Source organism: Geotrypetes seraphini, chromosome 9, assembly GCF_902459505.1.
Source record: "Geotrypetes seraphini chromosome 9, aGeoSer1.1, whole genome shotgun sequence".
Lineage (NCBI taxonomy): Eukaryota > Metazoa > Chordata > Amphibia > Gymnophiona > Dermophiidae > Geotrypetes > Geotrypetes seraphini.
Window position 1 is genome coordinate 117,348,684 of NC_047092.1, and position 21,909 is coordinate 117,370,592.

The window sequence follows — 21,909 nt, forward strand, 5'->3', positions numbered from 1 at the left end:
TGTATGATTGTGAGAACCAGAGATCAGAAGTGATTATTGCATATTAAGCCCCCCCCCCATGGATCGATATAAATGCCGGCTTTTCCTTATTATGACCGGGATAGCCATGCAAATGATTATTCACAATTGGAAGAATTGGGATAACCTTAGTTTTCCTTTTTGGTGGGTGAACTTATGTTTAACTTATAAATATGAGAAAATGAATGCTGACATGCTGGGGCATAATAAGATATTCAAATTAGTTTGGGGTCCATTGATGCCTATAGTTGTCGTTTATCTTTATTTTCCGTTGTTTTTCACCCCCACATCCATGGGGGTTGGGAGCGGGAGGAGGGTATATTTTTTGTTTTGGTATTATTCCTGATGGTAATGATGGATGGGGGAAGGAATTTTTATCTTTTGTATAGATACTGATTGATTATAAGTGCTTGGTTGATTATTATTATTTGTATATAAATTGTATTGCACTTTTTGTTGGCATTAAAAACTAAATAAAGTTAAAAAAAAGAAAGAAGTGATTAATTTCCAATGATGATAGAGTAGATGACCTCCGATGGGAAGAGGGGGAGACAGAGATAGCACAGTTACAAGTTTCAAGTTTATTGATTTTTTAATATACCGACCATCAACGGGTATCTAGCCGGTTTACAATAAAAGATAAAATAAAGTAAAATTATGCTTGTAGATTGTAAAACTAAATAAAAGAGCAAAAGGGGAAGTGAACAATTAAAGACATTGACAATGACAGACATGAAAGTGGGGTTGACGAGGGAGGGGGAAAGTTACATCATTAGTGGTGAAAAGAGGGTAAAAGAAATGAGAAAAAAAAAGTTTTGAATATGAGAGGGAGGGGGAGGGAAGGAACAGAAGGGAGTGAGGTCGCTTCATAAAAGCGGTTGGGTGAATTGGAAATGGGAGATTCATGAGCAATAGAATGCGTCTTGAAATAAGAAGGTTTTCAGATTAGTCTTGAATTTATCAATAAGTTTTTCCTGACGAAGTTGGGATGGCAAGGCATTCCATAGAATAGGAGCCACTACTAAAATGTTGGTTTTCCTAGTATAGAAGAATGCCTTTATAGAAGGGACGGATAGTAAATTCTGGTCAGCAGATCTAAGAGTCCGTGATGGGCAGAACGGGATAAGGAGTTTGTCAAGAAAAGATGGTTGACGGGAAGATTTGATTTTGAAGACCAACATGAGAGTTTTGTAAGTGATACGATGTGTAATGGGTAGCCAGTGTGCTTCTTTCAAAAGAGGGGTGACGTAGACATATTTCCCTTGCTTATATATAAGTTTTATTGCAGTATTTTGAATAAGTTGAAGACGTCGTGTTTCTTTTTTCGGAATTCCATTGTAAAGAGAATTACAGTAGTCAAGATGAGAGATGACTAGTGAATGAACTAGGGTCTTGATTGATTTCAAGGATAGAGGTTAGAGATCGGATAAGTCAGAGTTTGTAAAATCAGGTTTTCACCACTGAACTGATATGATCATGGAAGGTTAAATCTTTATCTATGGTAACCCCTAGTAGTTTTATTTTTGTTTCCATTTTGACCGGATGAGATTTAAGGCAAATTTTTCCTGTTACTGATTCATTGGGGTTGGTTGAGAAAAGTACACCACATGATTTATTAATATTAAGGGAGAGTTTATTTGAAAAAAGCCAATCACTTATTTTGTCTAATTTTGAATTAATTTCTTGTATATCGGAGATGTTTGTGGTATCATTGGGGTAGAGTATTTGAATGTCATCTGCGCAGGCGAAGATTGTGAAGCCTTTTGACTGGGCTAGAGTGAGAAGAGGAGCCATGAAGATTTTAAATAGTAGAGGAGATAGAATAGAACCCTGTGGGACACCGTAAGTTTGAGCTATAGATAAAGAAGTTTCGTTATTTGAGTAGACATTAAAATTACGATCAGTAAAGTATGAGATAAACCATAGCAGAGCTTGACCAGTAATACCACAGTCTCTAAGGCAATTGAGGAGAGAGTGGTCGACTGTTTCAAACGCGGCTGAAAGATCAAGAGAGATAAGGAGAACAGATTTTCGGTGATCAAGGAAATAGTATATAGTGGAAAGAAGTCCTAATAATGATACTTCGGTGGAGTAGGATGAGCGAAAGCCTGTTTGGTGAGGGTGTAAAGCATTGGTTTTATCGATAAATTTGGCTAGTTGGTTTTGTATGATTTTTTCAGTTATTTTAGAGATGAGAGGAAGATTGGCAATGGGATGGAAATTTAGTAACGAGGTTGGGTCTGAGTTATGATTTTTTAATTTTGGGAAAACAAGAGCCGATTTCCAGGCTTTTGGAACAAGACTATTAGACAGACTATTAGTCACCATTTCCAATAGGAATGGTCCAAAGAGAGGGAAGAATTTTTTGAGAATTAAGGGAGGGATACTTTCTATTAAGTGTTTTCTGAAGGTTTGCTAATAAAGGAGGAGTGAAGTTGTTACAGGTACTAAAAGGTAGAAGAGTCGACTTGTTGGTGTTATCTTGAGGCAGAGTGTGGGGAGATTGACTGAGGTGGAATCTGATCTCTTTAATTTTGTTATCGAAAAAGCGTGCAAGCTCGGAGGCTGGTGGTTGAATGGGTAGTGGGGGGGGTTCTTATTAGAGTATGGAGATAGTGATTGAACAATATTGAAAAGTGCTGAGGAGTTGTGGGTTGTGGTAATGAATTTAGAATAATATTCTTTTTTTGCTTGTTGTTCCGCCATTTATGATCTATAGATCGGAGATGTCGGTGGAGGAGGGCGAGTTGGTCATTGTACCATGGTTTCCTGTTTGGTTGAGATTTTGGTAATCTTTCCTGGGGGGGAGGGGCAAGAGAGTCCATTAAGGATTTTGTTGAAGTAGTCCAAAGAGAAAATTGTTCTTCTATTGGAAGATTAGAGAAATCTTGCAGTTTTATTTTGAGAGAGTCCTGAATAGTGGAAGAGGTGATTTTGTTGAGATTTCTGGTGGTGTATGTAGTTTTTTGGGGGGAAAATGGTTGGGTGAAAGAATGTAGTTGAAAGTTTATAAGAACGTGGTCAGACCAAGGGAGAGGATGAGTTTGAAAGTTTTGAAGAAGATGGCTAATGAATGTTGGGCTGAATATCATATCTATGGTGTGTCTAGCAGAGTGGGTGGGCAAAGCAAATAATGGAGTTAGAGATAAATCAGAGATTAAGGTCAGGAATTCTGCTGTGTTGCGGTTGTTGGGAAGATTGAAATGAATGTTAAAATCTCCGAGGATAAGAGGGTTAGGGTAAGAGATGTTAAAGTCTGAAATAGAGGAAATAAGGGCGGCTAAAGAGGATTTTGTAACTGGGGGGGAGGGGGGGGAAGATAAGTAAGAAGGAAATTGAGGGGGTGGGAATGTTTTATGGAAAATTGAAGAGTTTCTACCAGATGGTTGTTGCATGGAGTAGGGATGTCAGAATGGAAAGGGATGGAATTCTGATAAATCACTGCAAGGCCTCCTCCTTTTTTATGTGAACGAAGTTGGGATTTAGCTTTGTAGTTATTAGGGCAGGCTTGGGTCAAATAGGCCTCCTCCCCCTGAAATAGCCAAATTTCGGTTAAACAGAGGATGTGGAGGTATATTCAAGGATAAGATCATGGATTAAATGGTATTTGTTTTTGATGGAAAGCACGTTTAAAAGACCTATGTTGAGATTAAGTATTTGTTGTGATGATGACAGAAGGGTAGTGGGAACTGTAGTGGTAGTAATAGTAGTAAGACATCTAGAACGATTATTTATTAGTGGTCGAGGGAGGGGTCGGCGGCCCCATATGACCGGGATGGAAGACATAAGTGTAGTGTTATTGTAAGAGATGGGAGAAGAGGAAACGATAGAGAGGTATGGAAGAACCGTATTGATAGAGCCGTAGGTGAGAAAAGTATTTAGGAGCAAAAGAAGGATTAGAGCTATAAGATAGCTTAAAGAGTAAATGGGGCAAAAATGAGAAGGCGTATGAAGTAGCTGCATGAAGGAGCGCATAAAGGAGCCGCAAAGGAAGTGGTTTTATGGGGGAGGCTACTGAAAGTTTGTAGGCGGAGTCGGCAGCGGTCCCCTTTGGGAGCGAGAAGGCCTGTTGAAAGCAAAATAACAGCACATTAGAAAACGAAAAACCAAACAGTAGATAAACCGTAACAGGTGTTATCCAGGGACAGCAGGCAGATATTCTCACATGTGGGTGACGTCATCCATGGAGCCCGGATGTGGACAGCCTTGCAAGCAGACTTGCTTGTAAAACTTTAGGAAAGTTTGCGACTGTCGCACCGCACATGCGCGAGTGCCTTCCCGCCTGACGTAGGGCAGCGTCTCCTCAGTGTCACCTCAGTTCAGATAGCTAGCTAAGAAGCCAACCAGGGGAAGTGGGTGGGTTGTGAGAATAACTGCCTGCTGTCCCTGGATAATACCTGTTATGGTAAGTAACTGTGCTTTATCCCAGGACAAGCAGGCAGCATATTCTCACATGTGGGTGACCTCCAAGCTAACCAGAATGGAAAAAGAATCCGGACAACAATGAGAGGTGCCACGATGGTGATCGCCCACACCCCCTGAACCGCGGCACTTCAGGATGAGCATCGCGGCAGGGCATCTCCCCTGTCGGCGATCCTCACCCCGAATTGCCACCGTTCGGGGGGTGGGTGATCACCATCGCAGCAGGAGAGATGAGCTATCTCTCCTGCAGCGATCCACCCCTCCCCCATGACTCAATCCAGGCAGGAGGGAGCCCAAGCCCTCCTGCCAGATGACACCCCCCCTACAAGATCAGGCAGGAGGGAGCCCAACCCCTCTTGCCCAACCCCTCTTGCTTACTTACCCCCACCCCCACTAAGATCCAGGCAGGAGGGATCCAGGCCCTCCTGCCCTGACACAACCCTCACACTACTGTCCCCTGAACTCCTGATTGGCCCGAACACCTCCCCCACCCACTGACCTGTGAGACCTCCCCGCCGTACCCGCAAACCCTCCACCCCAGTACCTGTGAAAAAGTTGGATGGATGGACGGATCCCAAGCCATGGCAGGTCCGCCATCCTCATAATGGTGGGCCTTAGGACCTGATTGGCCCAGGCACCTCAAATCCCACCCACAGGTGAGGCCTAAGGCACCTGGGCCAACCGGAATCGGCCCAGTAGCCTTAGGCCCCTCCTGTGGGCGGAGCCTTAGGCACATGGGCTGGGTTGGGAAAACCATCATGTGTCTCGCTGAAAGTGAAGTGAGGGATGACACTTTGTGACAAAGTTAAATGAGAGCATCCTGACTTTGTTAAGGAAGGAATGCTCTGAGGTGCACAGGTCCAGTACAGCTTCCATGAACTGTAGGATTTTGAGAGGGTTGGAGCTGGGATTCTGGAAAGTTGATTTTGAATCCCAATTGTTGGAAGAACCAAATAATCACTTGGGTCACTACAAGAACCCCCTGAGATGTTGAATTATGATGAGCCAGTCGTCCAAGTATGGGAATACCTGGAGACCCTGGCTGCGCAGAGCTGCTGCCACCACTACCAGGCACTTGATGAAAATTCTGGAAGATGATCTATCCAAAAAACAGCACTCTACTGAAAATGATGATTTCCCACCTGAAATCTGAGGAGCTTGTAAGTGGCTGGATGAATAGAAACGTGTAAGCCTCTGAGATCCATGGAGCATAACCAATCGGTTTGACCCAGAAGAGGATACAATGATGCTATAGACAGCATTCAAAATTAATCTCTGAAAAGGAATTTGTCCAGGATAGGTTGCAGATCCCACATCTTTTTCAGGACAAGGAAGTAATGGGAGTAAAACCCCCATGCTCTGTTGTTCCAGAGGAACCTCCTCGATGACATGGTGACAAAGCGGAGCTTAAGCTTCATGAAGAAGAAAGGTAGTCCGGAAAGATTGAAAGGATATTCTTTTGTAATCAGAAGGAAGTGCAGAGAGGTGCCTTCCCAGATTAGAGTGAGGTAGAAATTATGGAAATGACCCCCTATGGAAAAAAGAGATGAGAGAGGTAGAACAAGGAAGGTTATGTTCTCTGTGTGAGTTAGTTAAAAAGACTGAGAAAACTTAGGTGCAGCAGGAGTCTGAGGTTTACGCTGCTGCAATTGCTGCTGTTGAGCTGCTGTTTCTTAAGAGGCAGCATTGAATCAGGTGCTGCCTTCTGAGGGAAATGTCTTTGGGAAGATGGAGGAAGTGTATAACCTTTATCAGTGGAAGGGTTCGGGTTTGATCTGATGATGGGGGCAAAGGACTTCTCATGCTCAGACAAGCACTTTGTAATTGCCTCAATAGAGATATCGATGAAGAAATAGAAGCCGAGATGAAGCGAGAATGCAAAAGCGGTAACACGGTTATTATGGGAGACTTCAACTACCCCGGGATAGACTGGAGTCTTGGAAGCTCAAGATGCGCTAAGGAGACAGAATTTCTGGAGGCTATACAAGATTGCTTCATGGAGCAGCTTGTTAGAGAACCGACGAGAGGAAATGCCACTCTGGATCTAATCCTAAATGGGATAAGGGGACCTGCAAAGGAAGTGGAAGTAGTGGGACCGTTGGGGAACAGCGATCATAATATGATCAAGTTCAAGGTTGAGGTAGGAATACCAAAAGGAAAGAGAACCATAGTGACAACTTTTAACTTCAGGAAAGGAAACTACGAAGCAATGAGAGGAATGGTAAGGAATAAACTTAGGAACATTTCCAAAAAATGGCAAACAGTAGAACATGCCTGGTCTTTTTTCCAAGGACACAGTGAGCAAAGCGCAAAATCTGTATATCCCCAGATTCAGAAAGGGGTACAAAAAGAGTCGAACAAAAGACCCAGCATGGATAACTAATATAGTGAAGGAAGCGATAGGCAATAAGAAAAATTCATTCAGAAAATGGAAAAAGGACAAAACTGAGGGAAATTGGAAAGAGCACAGGAAGTATCAAAAAGAATGTCACAGTGTGATCCGAAAAGCCAAAAGAGAGTATGAAGAGAGGCTAGCCAGGGAAGCATTAAATTTCAAACCGTTTTTTAGATATGTTAAAGGTAAGCAGCCGGCTAGGAAGGAGGTGGGACCGCTGGATGACGGAGACAGGAAGGTAGTGGTGAAGGAGGACAAAAAGGTCGCGGAAAGATTTAACATGTTCTTTTCATCTGTATTTACAAACAAAGACACAACCAACCTAAGCAATTCTTCAATGGAAATCAAGCAGAAAAATTAACATCCATGGAACTGAGCCTTGAAGATGTACGCATGCAGATAGAAAAACTAAAAACTGACAAATCCCCGGGTCCGGATGGAATCCATCCAAGGGTTCTGAAGGAATTAAAAGAGGAGATAGCGGAACTACTGCAGCAAATTTGCAACCTATCCCTGAAAACAGGCATGATCCCGGAGGATTGGAAGATAGACAATGTTACGCCTATCTTTAAAAAGGGATCAAGAGGTGACATGGGAAACTTCAGATCGGTGAGTCTGACCTCGGTTCTGGGGAAACTGGTGGAAGCACTGATAAAAGAAAATATCGATGAACATTTTGAAAGAAACGAACTTCTGATAACCAGCCAACATGGTTTCTGCAGGGGGAGATCGTGCCTAACTAACTTATTGCACTTCTTCGAAGGAATTAACAAATGGATGGACCAACGAGACCCCATAGACATCATATACCTAGATTTCCAAAAAGCCTTTGACAAGGTGCCTCATGAACGTCTACTCTGGAAACTAAAGAACCATGGGATGGACGGAGACGTACACAGATGGATCAGAAACTGGTTGGCAGGTAGGAAACAGAGAGTAGGGGTGAAGGGACACTACTCGGACTGGAGGAGGGTCACGAGTGGTGTTCCGCAGGGCTCGGTACTCGGGCCGCTGCTATTTAATATATTCATAAATGATCTAGAAACAGGGACGAAGTGCGAGATAATAAAATTTGCGGACGACACCAAACTATTTAGTGGAGCTTGGACTACGGAGGACTGCAAAGAATTGCAAAGAGACTTGAACAAACTAGGGGAATGGGCGATGAGATGGCGATGAAGTTCAACGTTGAGAAATGTAAAGTATTGCATGTGGGAAGCAGAAACCTGAGGTACAACTATACGATGGGAGGGATGTTATTGAATGAGAGTACCCAAGAAAGGGACTTGGGGGTAATGGTTGACATGACAATGAAGCCGACGGCACAGTGTGCAGCGGCCGCTAAAAGAGCGAATAGAATGCTAGGTATAATCAAGAAGGGTATTACTACCAGAACGAAAGAAGTTATCCTGCCATTGTATCGGGCAATGGTGCATCCGCATTTGGAGTACTGTGTCCAATATTGGTCGCCGTACCTTAAGAAGGATATAGCGTTACTCGAGAGGGTTCAGAGGAGAGCGACGCGTTTGATAAAAGGGATGGAAAACCTTTCATACGCTGAGAGATTGGAGAAACTGGGTCTCTTTTCCCTGGAGAAGAGGAGACTCAGAGGGGATATGATAGAGACCTACAAAATCATGAAGGGCATAGAGAGAGTAGGGAGGGACAGATTCTTCAAACTTTCAAAAAATATAAGAACAAGAGGGCATTCAGAAAAGTTGAAAGGGGACAGATTCAAAACAAATGCTAGGAAGTTCTTCTTTACCCAACGTGTGGTGGACACCTGGGATGCGCTTCCAGAGGACATAATAGGGCAGAGTACAGTACTGGGGTTTAAGAAAGGATTGGACAATTTCCTGCCGCCGCGTGGGCGGGCTTCTGGGCGCGATGGACCACAGGTCTGACCCAGCGGAGGCATTGCTTATGTTCAAACAACTCATTGCCTTGGCATGGGATGTTGGCAAGTCGATCTTGTAGATTTGGGTCCATATCTATGGTGTGGATCCAGGCGAGATGGCGCATCACCACCGAGAAAGCAGTGGCCCTGGAGGACATCTCAAAAGCATCATATGCAGCTTGGACCATATGTATGCGAAGTTGTCCCAGAGTGGAATGCATATGCTGGAACTCTTGTCAGGCGATGCTCTGGAAGGTACTTGAAAAAAGTGGGCAAAGAATTAACCCAATAGTTGAGATATGATGTAAAGACAAAGTTGTAGTTTAAAATTCTATTTGTCATCATAGAATTTTGATACAGGCGTCAGCCAAATTTATCCATGGCCCTTCTCTCTCAGCCAGGTGAGACTGTGGCATAGACCTTGGCCGGATTGGTTGTTTTCAAGGAAGACCCAACAAGAAGAGATTGATGGGATAGTTGAGACTTTTCAAATCCCATACAGTGAACCATTTGATATCGAGATTCCAGTTTCGCTGGCACAGTGTAGCAAGATTTCTTTTGAAAGTTTGAGTGAGAATGCCATTCATGGGTAATTTGAATGAATCCGTAGGAGGATGAGGTATACCCAGTTCTTTCAAATACTCCTTAGAGTATGTTGAATCAGACTGCAAAGTGATGTTAAGATCTTTACTCATTTGGCATAAAAATTGAGTAAAGGACATCGAAGCAGAAGAGGGGAGATCCCGTTGAGTCAAAGGCGACAGGGAACCCCTCGAAGTACATCTCATGGCAGAGAAAGAGGGTGAAGCCGCTGTGGAATATTGATACCTGAGATCTGAATCCATAGGCAAAAAAGAACCAGCTGGTGATGAAAAAACACAGAAGGACTCAACTGACAAAAATGGTTCTGCCGTAGATTTCCTTGAGAAGGAAGGTGGCTGCCTCGAGGATTGTCTATGCCTCGAAAAACAAAGTATGTCTTGAGTAGAGGACCTTGGTCTCGATTAATATTTCGACAGATAGTGTGGAGATGAACTGTGCCTCAGAGAACGAGGTAGTGATCTCGAATGCAGTCTCAATGAGGAATATCGAGGAGTCGTCACCCTGTGCCTCGAAGAAGGCGTAGAGGTAGGGCTGGAAGTTGGAGATCAAAGTCAAGACACTGATAAGGATTCAGCTCCTTGTGCAGATGTATCTCAAGACACTCGCAGAGACTCAATTCCTTGCATAGAATGTGTAGATTGATCTTGAAGCACTCTGAAGGATTCGACTCCTTGTATAGAGTGCATTGACATTTCTGGAGGCACTTTGAAGGACTCGACTCCCCCAAAACCTCCACTTAAATAATCTCTTCCTTCCCAAAACACCAACCAAGTATTCAGATCCCTGAAATGTAAAGTAATCTTATTTGTACTGTAACTGTAATCTATTTGTTATATCACACAGTAACGTACAGTCAATTTAATATCCAATTTGCAAGTTTTTCCAGAATTAATCCAGGTACCTCTCCTCCCTTGTAACAAAACAAAACAAAAAACAACCCAAAACTGTTGTAACTTCACTGGAAATGTCCAGTTAGCTCTTTTGTAATCCGCCTTGAACTGCAAGGTATAGACAGAATAGAAGTCCCTAATGTAATGTAATGTATAGAGTGTGTTGGTTTTTCTCGAGGCACTCTCAAAGACTCAACTCCTTGTATTACTGCTGAGTGCTCAGGCTGGCCTGCAGGAAGCAGGGTCGAGGCAGGAGTTAATTTGGCAAGCATGTTACCAAACTCCTGATGCAGAATAACTTCCAACATACTCTGCAAAGCTGGCACTGAGACCACTGGAGCTGGTAGAATTGGTGTGGCTATAGACTCCGAGGAAGACGACCTCGAGGAAGAGTGTTGCCTCAATTCAAGACACGCATCCTGGAGATCCTCAGACCCACCGGACACTGGTTCTAGAGGTGGCATGTCCGTATGGGTTGGCTTAGCAATCATAGCTGATGGAGACACCAAAGATAACGGTGCCCCAGGGGAAGAGTTAGCTGAGCTCCCCGAAGACGAAGACTTCCCTATCGAGGAAGGTTTGATCGAGGTTGAAGATTTTGACCCCGGAGAAAACTGTGCTGGAGTCGAGGTTGGGGCAGGAATGGGATTCAAGGCCTTAGGCAAAGGCCGATCCATTTCTGGGCTCGACAACATCAAATGGTAAGTGTAGCACAGTGGGTGCCCGACTCCAAATGTGGTCAGACTACACTTTGTAACCCTGTGACTGTCCGGGACTGGAAAGAAACATGGGTGCGGCAAAATCAAAGCCTGCAGGCTGAAGCCAAGAGTAGGCCCCGCTGTGACACGAAGAAAATAAGAAACTAAATTTTTTTTTTTTTTTTTTTAATGAAACACGCAAATGAACACAGCGACCCTGTAAAGCTGCAGTGAGAGAAGGCACGAGTAAAACTAAGTCTAGCGCAAAGCATCGAAACGAGTGGCTTGTCGTCTCTGCGGAAAACTGAGGAGACGCTGAGGATATGTGCGCCCTACGTCAGGCGGGAAGGCACTCGCGCATGCACGGTGCGGCAGTCGTGAACTTTCCTAAAGTTTTACAAGCAAGTCTGCTTGTGAGACTGTCAACATCCGGGCTCCATGGATGACGTCACCCACATGTGAGAATATGATGCCTGCTTGTCCCGAGAAAAATACTGATTGATGTTATGCTCTGCATGAGATGGTCAAAAAGGTTGATTTGCCTTGGAAGCAGCAGGGTTCTGAGCCTTCTGAGGATGTTGCTGGTATTGCTTTTTCTGTGGTGGTCTAGACCAGTGGTTCCCAACCCTGTCCTGGAGGAACACCAGGCCAATTGGGTTTTCAGGCTAGCCCTAATGAATATGCATGAAGCAAATTTGCATGCCTATCACTTCCATCATATGCAAATCTCTCTCATGCATATTCATTAGGGCTAGCCTGAAAACCCGATTGGCCTGGTGTTCCTCCAGGACAGGGTTGGGAATCACTGGTCTAGACAAAGGTACAGACTTTAGGGTATAACGCTTTTGGTACGCTGAAGATGGTTTGTACACTTTAGAGTCTGAAGACTTAGATTTTGGATTCAGCAACGAGTTAAAGGATTTTTCATGCTCAGAGCATGAGAAGTGGAACGAGGAAAACATTCTGCTTGGGAACTGTAAGCCTCCATGGAGGAAGGTGAAGCCCCATGAGTTGACTGAAAATGAAGATCTGAATCTCTTGGAATGGTACCGAGGTAAAGAAGCAGGTGATGCATATCGCTTACACTTGTCCGAGTGTGCAGGAGAGATACTTGGTATCATGTTTCCCAGATTTTGAAGATGGAGGGTGTGGAGACGAATGCCTGGAGCAACTAGATCTGTGCCCAGAAGCACGATACTGTTTTCGCATATGCTCTGGAGAAGCTGAACGGTACCTAGAAGAGATACCGTATTTTCACATAGATAACACGCACCCGTGTAAAACACGCACATGGGTATAGCACGCGAAAAACACAAATTTATGTACAGAAATTTTTATATACCGCACACACCCGTATACCGCGCATGCTGCCCGACTCTCCTTTCGCCCGCCCCGACTCTCCTCTGGCCACCCCGACTCTCCTTTCGCCCGCCCCGACTCTCCTCTCCCCCTTGAAGTCCTGTCCCCACCCTGAAAGCCTGATGCCCCCCGACGTCGGATTCACCCCCCCCCCCGCAGGACCGCTCGCACCCCCACCCCGAAGGACCGCTCGCACGCACTCCCACCCGCACCCGCACCCCCACCCTGAAGGACCGCTCGGACCCCCACAGCCTCCCGACCCCCCCATCATGTAGAAGCTCCTACCGGTGTCCTGCTGCTTCCTCTTGGCTGTCCCGACTCCCCGACACGATCGGGGCAAGAGGGAGCTCAAGCCCTCTTGCCCCAGCCAACCGCGGCACCCCCGACATAATCGGGGCAAGAGGGAGCTTAAGCCCTCTTGCCCCAGCCAACCGCGGCACCCCCGACACGATCGGGGCAAGAGGGAGCTCAAGCCCTCTTGCCCCAGCCAACCGCGGCACCCCTGACATGATCGGGGCAAAAGGGAGCCCAAGCCCTCTTGCCCCGCCGACACCCCAACTCCCCGACAATATCGGGCCAGGAGGGAGCCCAAGTCCTCCTGGCCCTGGCGACCCCCCCCGCTAGTTGTTCGGGCCAGGAGGGAGCCCAAACCCTCCTGGCCACAGCGACCCCCTACCCCCACCCCGCACTACATTACGGGCAGGAGGGATCCCAGGCCCTCCTGCCCTCGACGCAAACACCCCTCTCCCCAACGACCGCCCCAACCAAGAACCTCCGACCGCCCCCCCAGCCGACCCGCGACCCCCCTGGCCGACCCCCACGACCCCCACACCCCCCTTCCCCGTACCTTTGTGTAGTTGGCCGGACAGACGGGAGCCAAACCCGCCTGTCCGGCAGGCAGCCAACGACGGAATGAGGCCGGATTGGCCCATCCATCCCAAAGCTCCGCCTACTGGTGGGGCCTAAGGCGCCTGGGCCAATCAGAATAGGCCCGGGAGCCTTAGGTCCCTCCTGGGGGCGGGGACTTGGGCACATGGTCGGGTTGGGCCCATGTGCCTCAGGCCCCGCCCCCAGGTGGGACCTAAGGCTCCCGGGCCTATTCTGATTGGCCCAGGCGCCTTAGGCCCCACCAGTAGGCGGAGCTTTGGGATGGATGGGCCAATCCGGCCTCATTCCGTCGTTGGCTGCCTGCCGTGCAAGCGGTCCTTTGGGGTGGGGGTGCGAGCGTTCCTGCGGGGGGGGGTGTGAATCGGACGTCGGGGGGGAACTATGTAAAAAAAATTTTGTACAACGCGCTCACGCGTATAACGTGCAAGGGTATGCGCGGTACGTAAAAACCACGTATAACCCGCGAGAAAATACGGTATGCTTCGGAGAAGGTGACCGATGCATTGATGACCTTCTTGTTGAAAGGGAAGACCGATTCTTTGGTGAAGGTGAGGAATGACGTCTCAGTGAAGGTGAGGAGCATCACTTCGATGCAGGGGACCGAAGCTTTGAGGAGTGATGCTTCAGTGAAGTAAATCGATGCATCGAAGACCGGTGTCGAGAAGCATGACTTGATGATGATCGGTGCTTTTGAGGCGGTACCAATGAATCAGTCTTGGTACCTGCATCTGGTATGGAGCTATGCTCAGGCTGGGCCAGTACTGGAGGAGTTTGCACCGATATCTTGGGGGGAGGCGCGGGGGGGTGGATGCCGGTATCACTGGTGCCGCAGCTCGCTCTGGAGAGGAAGACATTGAGGAAGATGCACCTCTAAATGTGGAAGCGAGCTGCATCAGAAGTCTTTGTTTTGCCAGTACGACTTGACTCTGTACCTTTATAGCCTGAGACCCTGTCTGGGAAGCTGGTGACTTCTTGGCTGGCTTACCTGATGAAGCAACCGATGGCGACACCGACTTGGATACCGATACCTCTGGCGATGTCGAATGTCAAGGGTTTTGTCGGTATTGGAGGTACCAAAGCAGCAGCCATGGTACCGAAAATCTGCTTCTGTTGGAGTATATGGTTTTTGATGGATCGCTTTTGTAGCATTGCACAGCGCGAACAAGACTCCACATGGTGATCTGGCCCTAGGCACTGGATGCACCACTTATGGGGGTATGTAAGTGAAATAGAGCGCTGGCACCTGCTACACTTTTTGATGCCGGTTAACAGGAAGGCATGGAAGGAAAAACTGTCTCAGTGATATCAAAGGTCCCACCATCAAAAACGGCCAAAAATAAAATAAAGAAAAGTTCTTTTTTAAAAAAGTTTTATGATAAGAGTTGAAAGAAGATAAAGAGAAAAAGATCAAAAATTCTGCTGCAAGAAGGCACAAAATAAATGCAGAGCATTTTTTTTTTTTATAACTGTTGACTTTTAATCACATTACATTAATTAACTTCTTTTTTTTTTTTTGTTTCAATATTTTTTATTGAAATTTCAGACAACAAACGTACAAAATAGAAAACACATTGCTCCGTGGATAAACGAGAACTGAGGAGACACGCCCTAAGTCTGGTGGGAAGGCACTCGCGCATGCGTGGTGCGGTTAGTCGCAAACTTTCTAAAGTTCTTAAAGCAAAAGTGCATTTGCAGCTGTCCGCATCAGGGCTCCGTGGATGACATCACCCATACATGAGAATATGCTGCCTGCTTGTCATGGGATAAAAATTGTTGTGAGTTTTTGCCTCTTTTGCAAGTTTCTCTTAATATTCTCTCTTAGCTTTAAGAACATAAGAAGGTGCCTCCGCTGGGACAGACCAGAGGTCCATCCTGCCCAGCGGTCCGCTCACGCGGCGGCCCATCAGGCCTATCGCCTGAACAGTGGTCCCAGACTAATTTTGTAACTTACCTCTAATCCTATCCTTATAACCTACCTCTACTCCTATCTGTATCCCTCAATCCCTTTGTCCTCTAGGTACCTATCCAAACCTTCTTTGAAGCCCTGTAGCGTGCTCCTGCTTATCACTTCTTCTGGTAGCGCGTTCCATGTATCCACCACCCTCTGTGTGAAAAAGAACTTCCTGGCGTTTGTTCTAAACCTATCCCCTTTCAATTTCTCCGAGTGCCCCCTTGTACTTGTAGTTCCCCATAATTTGAAAAATCTGTCCCTATCTACTTTTTCTACACCCTTCATGATTTTGAAGGTTTCTATCATGTCCCCTCTAAGTCTCCGCTTTTCCAGGGAGAAAAGCCCCAGCCTTTTCAGTCTGTTAGTATATGAGAGGTCCTCCATACCCTTTATTAGCTTAGTTGCTCTTCTCTGGACTCTCTCATGTACCGCCATGTCCTTCTTGAGGTACGGCGACCAGTACTGGACACAGTACTCCAGGTGCGGGCACACCATAGCACGATACAGTGGCAGGATGACTTCCTTCGTCCTGGTCGTAATACCTTTCTTAATGATACCCAACATTTTGTTTGCTTTCTTTGAGGCTGCCGCACACTGTGCCGACGCCTTCAAGGTTGTGTCTACCATCACTCCCAGGTCTCTTTCAAGGTTGCTCACCCCTAGTGGTGAGTTTCCCATTTTGTAAGTGAACATCGGGTTTTTTCCCCCTTCATGCATGACCTTGCATTTCCCTATGTTGAAGCTCATTTGCCACTTTTTGGCCCACTCTTCCAGCGTTGTCAGATCTTTTTGGAGATCTTCGCAGTCCTCCATGTTATTTACCCTGCTGTATAGTTTGGTGTCATCCGCAAACTTAATAACCTCACATTTTGTTCCTGCCTTCAGGTCGTTAATAAATATATTGAACAGGAGCGGTCCCAGCACCGACCCCTGCGGAACTCCGCTCGTGACCCATTGCCAGTCCGAGTAATGGCCCTTTACTCCAACCCTCTGTTTCCTGTCCGCCAGCCAGTTTTTAATCCATCGGTGGACCTCCCCTTGCACCCCATGGTTCCATAGCTTCCTTAGCAGCCTTTCGTGTGGTACCTTGTCGAAGGCTTTTTGGAAGTCAAGGTAAATGATGTCTATGGATTCCCCTTTATCCACCTGGCTGTTCACCCCCTCAAAGAAGTATAATAAGTTCGTGAGGCATGACCTGCCCTTGCAGAAGCCATGCTGGCTCGACTTTAGTAGCCCATTTTCTTCGATGTGTTCCCAGATGCTGTCTTTAATCAGCGCTTCCATCATCTTACCCGGGACCGAGGTCAAGCTCACCGGCCTGTAGTTTCCTGGGTCTCCCCTTGAGCCTTTCTTGAAGATGGGCGTGACATTTGCTAGTTTCCAGTCTTCCGGAATCTCTCCAGTTTTTAAGGATAGGTTGCATATTTGTCGAAGTGGCTCAGCTATTTCGTTCCTTAGTTCCTTGAGTACCCTTGGGTGAATGCCATCCGGCCCTGGCGATTTGTCGCTCTCTAGCCTGTCTATCTGCTTGAGGACATCCACCTTGCTCACCTCTAGTTGGACCAGATTTTCATCCTGTTTTCTCTTTGCGATCTCCTCGGGTTCCAGAATGTTGGTTGTGTCCTCCCTCGTAAAGACTGACGTGAAGAACTCGTTTAACCTGTCAGCTATCTCCTTTTCCTCTTTAACCACTCCCTTTCTGCTTCCATCATCCAAGGGTCCCACTTCCTCCCTTGCCGGTTGCTTCCCCTTGACGTACCTGAAGAATGATTTGAAGTTGCTTCATATTCTCTTTTTGCTTTCCTAACCACTCGGTGACACTCCTTTTGGTGTTTTTTATGTTCCTTTTGGTTGTCCTCTGATTGGTCCTTTTTCCATTTTTTGAAAGATGCCTTCTTGTCATTTATCGCCTTTTTCACTGCATTTGTTATCCACACTGGGTTTTTTGTTCTATTTTTCTTGCACCCTTTCCTGAACTTGGGGACGCACAGGGTCTGTGCTTCGTGCACCGTGTCCTTAAGTAGGGTCCAGGCTTTTCTACAGACTCCATCTTCTTTGCGGTGTTGTTGAGTTTCTTTCCCACCATTTTCCTCATGGCATCATAATTCCCTTTTTTGAAGTTGAGTGCTGTCGTTGTAGTTCTATTCACCTTTGTTGATCCAATTTCTAGCCTGTACTGGATCGTATTGTGGTCGCTGTTTCCTAGTGGGGCTAGTACCGCCACCTCCTTAGCGGGTCCCCCTAGTCCGTTGAAGATTAGGTCAAGAGTTGCATCCCCCCATGTTGGTTCTGTGACCAGCTGTTCCATAAAACAGTCCCTTGTGACCTCCAGGAATGCGATCTCCCTCAGGCAGTTTGAGTGCCCGATATTCCAGTCTATTCCCGGGTAGTTGAAGTCCCCCATCACCACCACACTTCCGTTTTTGCATACTTGCCTCAGTTCAGCCTCCATATCCTGGTCGATTTCTTCCGTTTGTCCAGGTGGGCGATAGTACAGACCCAATTTTATGTCTGCTCCAGTTCCTCCGGATAGCTTAACCCATAGTGATTCCAAATCATCCGCCCTTACTGCTGTTTCCATCCTGGTTGAAGGTATGGAATCCTTTATATATAGCGCTATACCTCCACCCTTTTTGTGTGACCTGTCTCTCCTGTAGAGTTTAAACCCTGGCAAAGCCACATCCCATTTATTCTCATCGGTCCACCACGTTTCTGTGACTCCAATTATGTCTAGGCCCCTTTTGCTGGCTAAGACTTCCAGCTCTCCCATTTTAGCCCTTAGGCTCCTAGCATTAGTGTATAGGCAATGTAAGTCCCGGTTGTTCGCCTTTCTTGCTGGTTTTCCTTGTGGTTTGGCACTCCTGGCGACCCCCTCGTGAGCTGCCAGTCCCCAAGCCTCGTCCCAGTCATCTTCCTCCTGTGGGGTGTCTGTTTTGTCCTCAGCCCGTTTCCCCATTTTTGGTTGTCCCTCTGGATTCCATTGTTCTCTGTTAGTCCTGTTTGCCAATTTCATTTGTGCCCTAGACCCCTGCAATTTGTCCTTTGGTCCATCTTCAAAAAATTCCCACTCTTTTACAGTGTCCTTGTTCAACATCCTTGGTGCTGGTGCTCTGCATTGCGTCCTTAGGTCCTTTCCCCAAAAATTCCCACTTAGTCCTCTGCATTGCGTCCTTAGGTCCTTTTCCCAAAAACTCCCACTCAGTCCCGATCCCTTTTTTACAAACTCCTTGCTCAGTGTCCTTGGCCCTGGACCCCTGTATTGCATCCTTAGGTCCTTCTTCCAAAATTTCCCACTCAGTCTCGAGCCCTCTTTTACAATGTTCTTGCTCAGTATCTTTATTTGATACTTTTGTCCGAAGTGTCAGATCGACTGTCGGCTTTCCCCTCTTCCTCAGTTTAAAGTCAAATCTATGACGCTCTGGACGTTGCGTGCCAGCATCCTCGTCCCAGTCGTGCTCAGATGCAGTCCGTCTCTCCTGTAGAGCTTATTCTTTCCCAAGAAAGTTGTCCAGTTCCGAATAAAAAGGAAATCCTCCTCTTCGCACCATCTCCTGAGCCAACCGTTTATTGCTTGTAGTTCACTCTGCCTCCTTGCGTCCGCTCTCGGTACTGGCAGGATCTCTGAGAAGGCTTTCTTCCTTGCCCTCAGTTTCAGTCTCCTCCCCAGGATCCTGAACTGATCAGTTAGTGCAGTACTGTTGTAGTTTCTCCTGCTGATGTCGTTGGTTCCTACATGGATTACTACAGCTGTCTCCTCCATCTCAGCCCCTTCCAGGATCCTCTCGATTCTGTCAATGACGTCCTTCGTTCTGGCCCCAGGGAGACATGTCACTAGTCGGTCCTCTCTTCCTCCAGCTATGTGACTGTCCACTCCTCTCAGGATTGAGTCTCCCACTACGATAGCAGATCTCCCCTTCCTCAACTGTCTCTCCGGTCTCAGGTCTGTGTCAGTGGCGCAGTCCGCTAGTCCTTCCTCCGGGTTCTTTATCAATGCTTTGCATCTAACTTGCCTGGTGCTTGTGTCTCTTCTTATTTTCTTCATTCAGATCCTTTTTCCATTCTTTAAATGATTTTTTTTGGTCTAATAGCCTCTTTCACTTCATCTTGTAACCATGCCGGCTCTCATTTCCTTTTCTTTCCACCTTTGCTGATACATGGACTACATCTGGTCTGGGTTTCCATGATGGTATATTTAAATAATATCCATACCTGGTTTACAGTTCTAACTTTTGCAACTGATCCTTTTAACTTTTTTTAACCATTTTCCTCATTTTATCATAGTCACCCTTTTAAAAATTAAATGCAGCTTTGTAAAAGGAGAGATTAGTGCTATTTTTCCTTTGTAAAAGCAAACCAAGAACACGTCTTAGTGCTTTTCTCAGCGTGAAGGCGTGAAGAATACAAAAAATGTCCATTTGCAAGCAACAAAACAAAGCCAGCAAATTAAAAAGAAAATTCAATCAAGTATAGCCCATAGAACATCACTTGCAAATAACTTAGGGTTCCTTTTACGAAGCCGTGTTAGCGGCTTTATCGCACGCACCTTTTTAGTGCGCGCTAATCCCCATGCTAGCCGAAAAACTACTGCCTGATCAAGAGGTGGCGGTAGCAGCTAGTGCGGCCGGCAAATTAGCATGCGCTATTACGCGCGTTAAACCACTAATGCGGCATCATAAAAGGAGCCCTTAGTGCTTTTTTCTTAGTCATTTCCATGAATCTTGAAACTTTTCTCAGCGTGAAGGCAAACCAAAGAACACAAAAAATGTCCATTTCCAAGCAACAAAATAAAGCCAGCAAATTAAAAAAAAATTCAATCAAGTACAGCCCCTAGAACATCACTTGCAAATAACTAAGTGCTTTTTTCTTAGTCATTTCCATGAACCTTGAAACCTATATAGGCAAGCCTTAACATTAACATATAGCTTATGGTTTATTGCCTTTTCAGTAAGAAACCAAACAGGATGCCCTTCAGAAAAAGGAGAATGGATTGAGAAATCCGGGTTTTACTTCCATTGAAAGCAATCTCACGAGGCTGCCATATGAGGTTTCATTAGCCATTTTGAAACTCTATTAGTGGCAGGTCCAACGGTGGCAGAGGGTAGGAAAGACAGGGGATCTTTCCTGTCCCTGAAGAGGCCACTAGACCACCAGGTATTTTTAAGGTAGGCAGGTCTGTTCCTCGTTACCGTGGGATTACCACGGCTTTAGTTCCCATTCCCATGGCAATACCATGAAATGGTCTACCAGTACTGCGGTAATACCAGGTTATAGCCTGACATAGTCCCCATTACTGTGGTGATTACTGAGGTATCTGTGGTATCACCATGGTAATGATTAACTCTCTAGTATGCATACTTCTCAGCCGTTATAAGAACCTGCTTGGGTGTATAAAAGAGGTATTCTAAATGTTCAAGTCACTGATAAAATTATATATTCCTGAACAACAGGCGGTATTATATCATATCTATGAAAACTCATTAGGTCATCCAAACATTGATTAAATCCAAAGATAATAAAATAACTGTGTATGATATGGTTAAGACATTTTATTGATTTAAACATGAAGGATTCCGTTGTAAAAGAGGAAGAAAAGTATGACAATAAAGATATGGAAGAGATTATTTTCTAAGAGACTGTCAGAGAGACACTCACCAATATGACATCTCTTGCCAGTGTAACCTGCAAGGCATGAGCAGGAGTAGGAGGGATTCCCTGTTACACAGTCTTCTATGCATTTCCCAGCATTCAGGCAGGGACGTAAAGTCAAACACACAGAAGCTGTAGGCAAGAGAATTGAGAACTATTAAGGCAACATGACTTCCTACTTGGTAATTAAATATACTAACACTGTATTTTTTAGATTAGAAACTATATTATTTTATTTGTTTTTATGCTGTGATCTACTTTGAAATATTTGGGGGTAGGTGGAACAGAAATCTCAGATTAAATTAAATTTCATACAGCTTAAGTGAGATGTATAGAAGTCTTCTATCCCCTTTGGCTATATCATCAGTCGCTTTTTCATTCTTGTTTCTTAAGATGTGGAGAGGCATTTTCAATATGACTTCTAAATACAAATTTAGACATTTTGGCCCTGATTCTCTAAAAGTGCGTCCCGATTTTAGGCAGCTGTAGGCGTCCTATAGCTGTCTAATCAGCCAATCGGGATGCACGTTTTTTTAAAAAAAATGCTCCCCAGGCAGGCCGCCTATATTGAAGGCAAGACACCTAGGCCCTGATTCTGTATAGGACGCCCGGGAGATTGGCCAATCAGGCCTTAGATTAAGTGGGGATGGGCGGACCCGCTATGCCTAAGGCCTGATTGGTCCAGGCTTCTAGAGCCTGGGCCAATCAGGCCTTAGGCTTCGGCGGGATGGGCCGGGAAGGGGCGGGCCCGCCTCATTTCGACGAGGCGTGCCTGCTTGCTCGACGTGCAAGACAGGTTTGGTGGAGTGGGGGTTGTTAGCGCCGGGAGGGTGCGTCTTCGGGCAGGAGGGATTGGGCACCCTCCTGCCAGCGACCGATATTGTCGGGGGGGGATCGGTAATGTCGGGGGGGGCGGTCGGTAGTGTCGGGGGGGGGGGGGGCGGTCGGTAGTGTCAGGGAGGGGGGTGCGTCTTCGGGCAGGAGGGTTTGGGCACCCTCCTGCCAGTGATCGGTCAGGGGCCACGGCCCGCTATACTTATAGCGGCAGAGAGATCCCTTGCCGCGATAAGTATAGCGGCCGCGTCTACTTACAATGTAGACCAGCATTTTGCTGGCCTACATTTTTAAGCTTCTCATCTACT

The 21,909-nt window shown here is 46.1% G+C and overlaps 1 protein-coding gene across 1 annotated transcript in view; it reads right to left on the minus strand.

Moving 5' to 3' along the window:
* SNED1 (sushi, nidogen and EGF like domains 1) overlaps positions 1-21,909 on the minus strand; it is a 1,138,259-nt gene that overhangs the window by 795,360 nt on the left and 320,990 nt on the right. The window contains exon 5 of the mRNA XM_033958723.1: positions 20,774-20,899. Within this exon, the coding sequence (XP_033814614.1) occupies positions 20,774-20,899 (126 nt within the window). The remainder of the gene's footprint in view (positions 1-20,773; positions 20,900-21,909) is intronic.